Genomic DNA, 1,290 nt, shown 5'->3' with positions numbered 1-1,290 from the left:
CTACTGCAAGTCTAGACTTCCTGGGCACCCTGTCAAAGAAAACCACTCCCTCTGGGAGCAGAGGCTTGGAGTAGTTCCAGAAGTTGTTTCCTGGTGAGACTTCAGTCCTGCTCAGCAGGTTTTTCTGTAGCTAATGCTTTTCACATCCCTGACAGTAAGCAGCACAGAAACAATTGTCTTTCCTTGACAGCTAGAGCAAAGTTTGGAATCATGACACACAACAACCACTTGGTACAACTGTTGCTCAGAAATAATCTCATAACTCTTTCTCTACACTTAAAGAAAGAAAAAAAAACATCTTTAAATGAAAGAATTAATCCCCTGGATGGAATAGGCTCTGGGACTGATTTCCCTGTCCAGCTCACTGCTGGAACTGCTCTGATGTACTCTTAATTGCCCTGCTGGGAAGTAACCAAGCAGGTACCAAAGACTGATAGAGCTAATGGGAACAAGGTCAAAGAAAGGTTAAACTTAGCAGAGATCACACTTGGCTGTCAGAAAGAGCTTTTAAACAGAACTTTAAAAAGAAGATACTCATTTAATAGGTTTAGCGTTTATTGCAAAATAAAAATGCTTCATACACTTCAGTTTCACAGGAGGAGCCCAAAGGCTGTAATGGTGATATCTCCTAGATCCAAGATGTTTTCCATGAAGACTTTCTAACAGGAATTAGTATTCCAAGGTGTTTCAGGCATCCCTCAAAAACTAAACTTACCATTTCCCCCTGCACAGAGAGGCTGTGCATGGTTAGACCCTCATGTTGAGGCTTAACAGAATGTGAGATGTACTCAGCTCATCATTTATTGCTCTATAGAATTTTGGGTCTTGGTCAGGGAAGTGTTTCAATTACTGCTTGAAGCCTTCTGTTTCCATCTTCCTCTAGATGACCTGCTCAGAGAACTGCCTGCAGAAGTATTTAAAAATGACCCAGAGGATCTCCATGAGGTTCCAGGAGTATCACATCCAGCAGAACGAAGCTCTGGCAGCTAAGGCAGGACTGCTCAGCCAACCTCGTTAGAGAAGAGCTCTGTGCTCTCACCTAACAAGCTGTGTCAGTGCTCATGGGCAGGAGCGCATTTGGGATTTTCTACTGTCAGGATGCATGTCCAGAGCACAGTCCTGTGTGCTGCTCAGGCAGTGGAAACGATGAAGGGTTAAACAGGAGGTTAGTCCTGGAGGCCTGGCAATGGAGTCTGTCTTGGAGGTCCTTCATACTCCCCCGTGGAGTGATGCTGACACAAACCTTCCTAAAGCCCACACACCAGAGTGTTTGAATTTCAGGGTGGTGGG

The 1,290-nt window shown here is 44.7% G+C and overlaps 1 protein-coding gene across 1 annotated transcript in view; it reads left to right on the top strand.

Annotated features, from left to right (window-relative positions):
• Positions 1 to 1,018, top strand: part of TIMM9 (translocase of inner mitochondrial membrane 9 homolog (yeast)) — a 2,944-nt gene extending 1,926 nt beyond the window's left edge. Inside the window, exon 3 of the mRNA XM_009082724.1 lies at positions 884 to 1,018. Coding sequence (XP_009080972.1) covers positions 884 to 1,018 — 135 coding nt within the window. The remainder of the gene's footprint in view (positions 1 to 883) is intronic.
• Positions 1,019 to 1,290: the final 272 nt, after the last annotated feature.

Source organism: Acanthisitta chloris, unplaced genomic scaffold (genome assembly GCF_000695815.1).
Source record: "Acanthisitta chloris isolate BGI_N310 unplaced genomic scaffold, ASM69581v1 scaffold37629, whole genome shotgun sequence".
In the NCBI taxonomy this organism is placed as follows: domain Eukaryota; kingdom Metazoa; phylum Chordata; class Aves; order Passeriformes; family Acanthisittidae; genus Acanthisitta; species Acanthisitta chloris.
The sequence above is the reverse complement of the archived record's forward strand: the minus strand, read 5'-3'. Positions and strand labels throughout refer to the sequence as shown.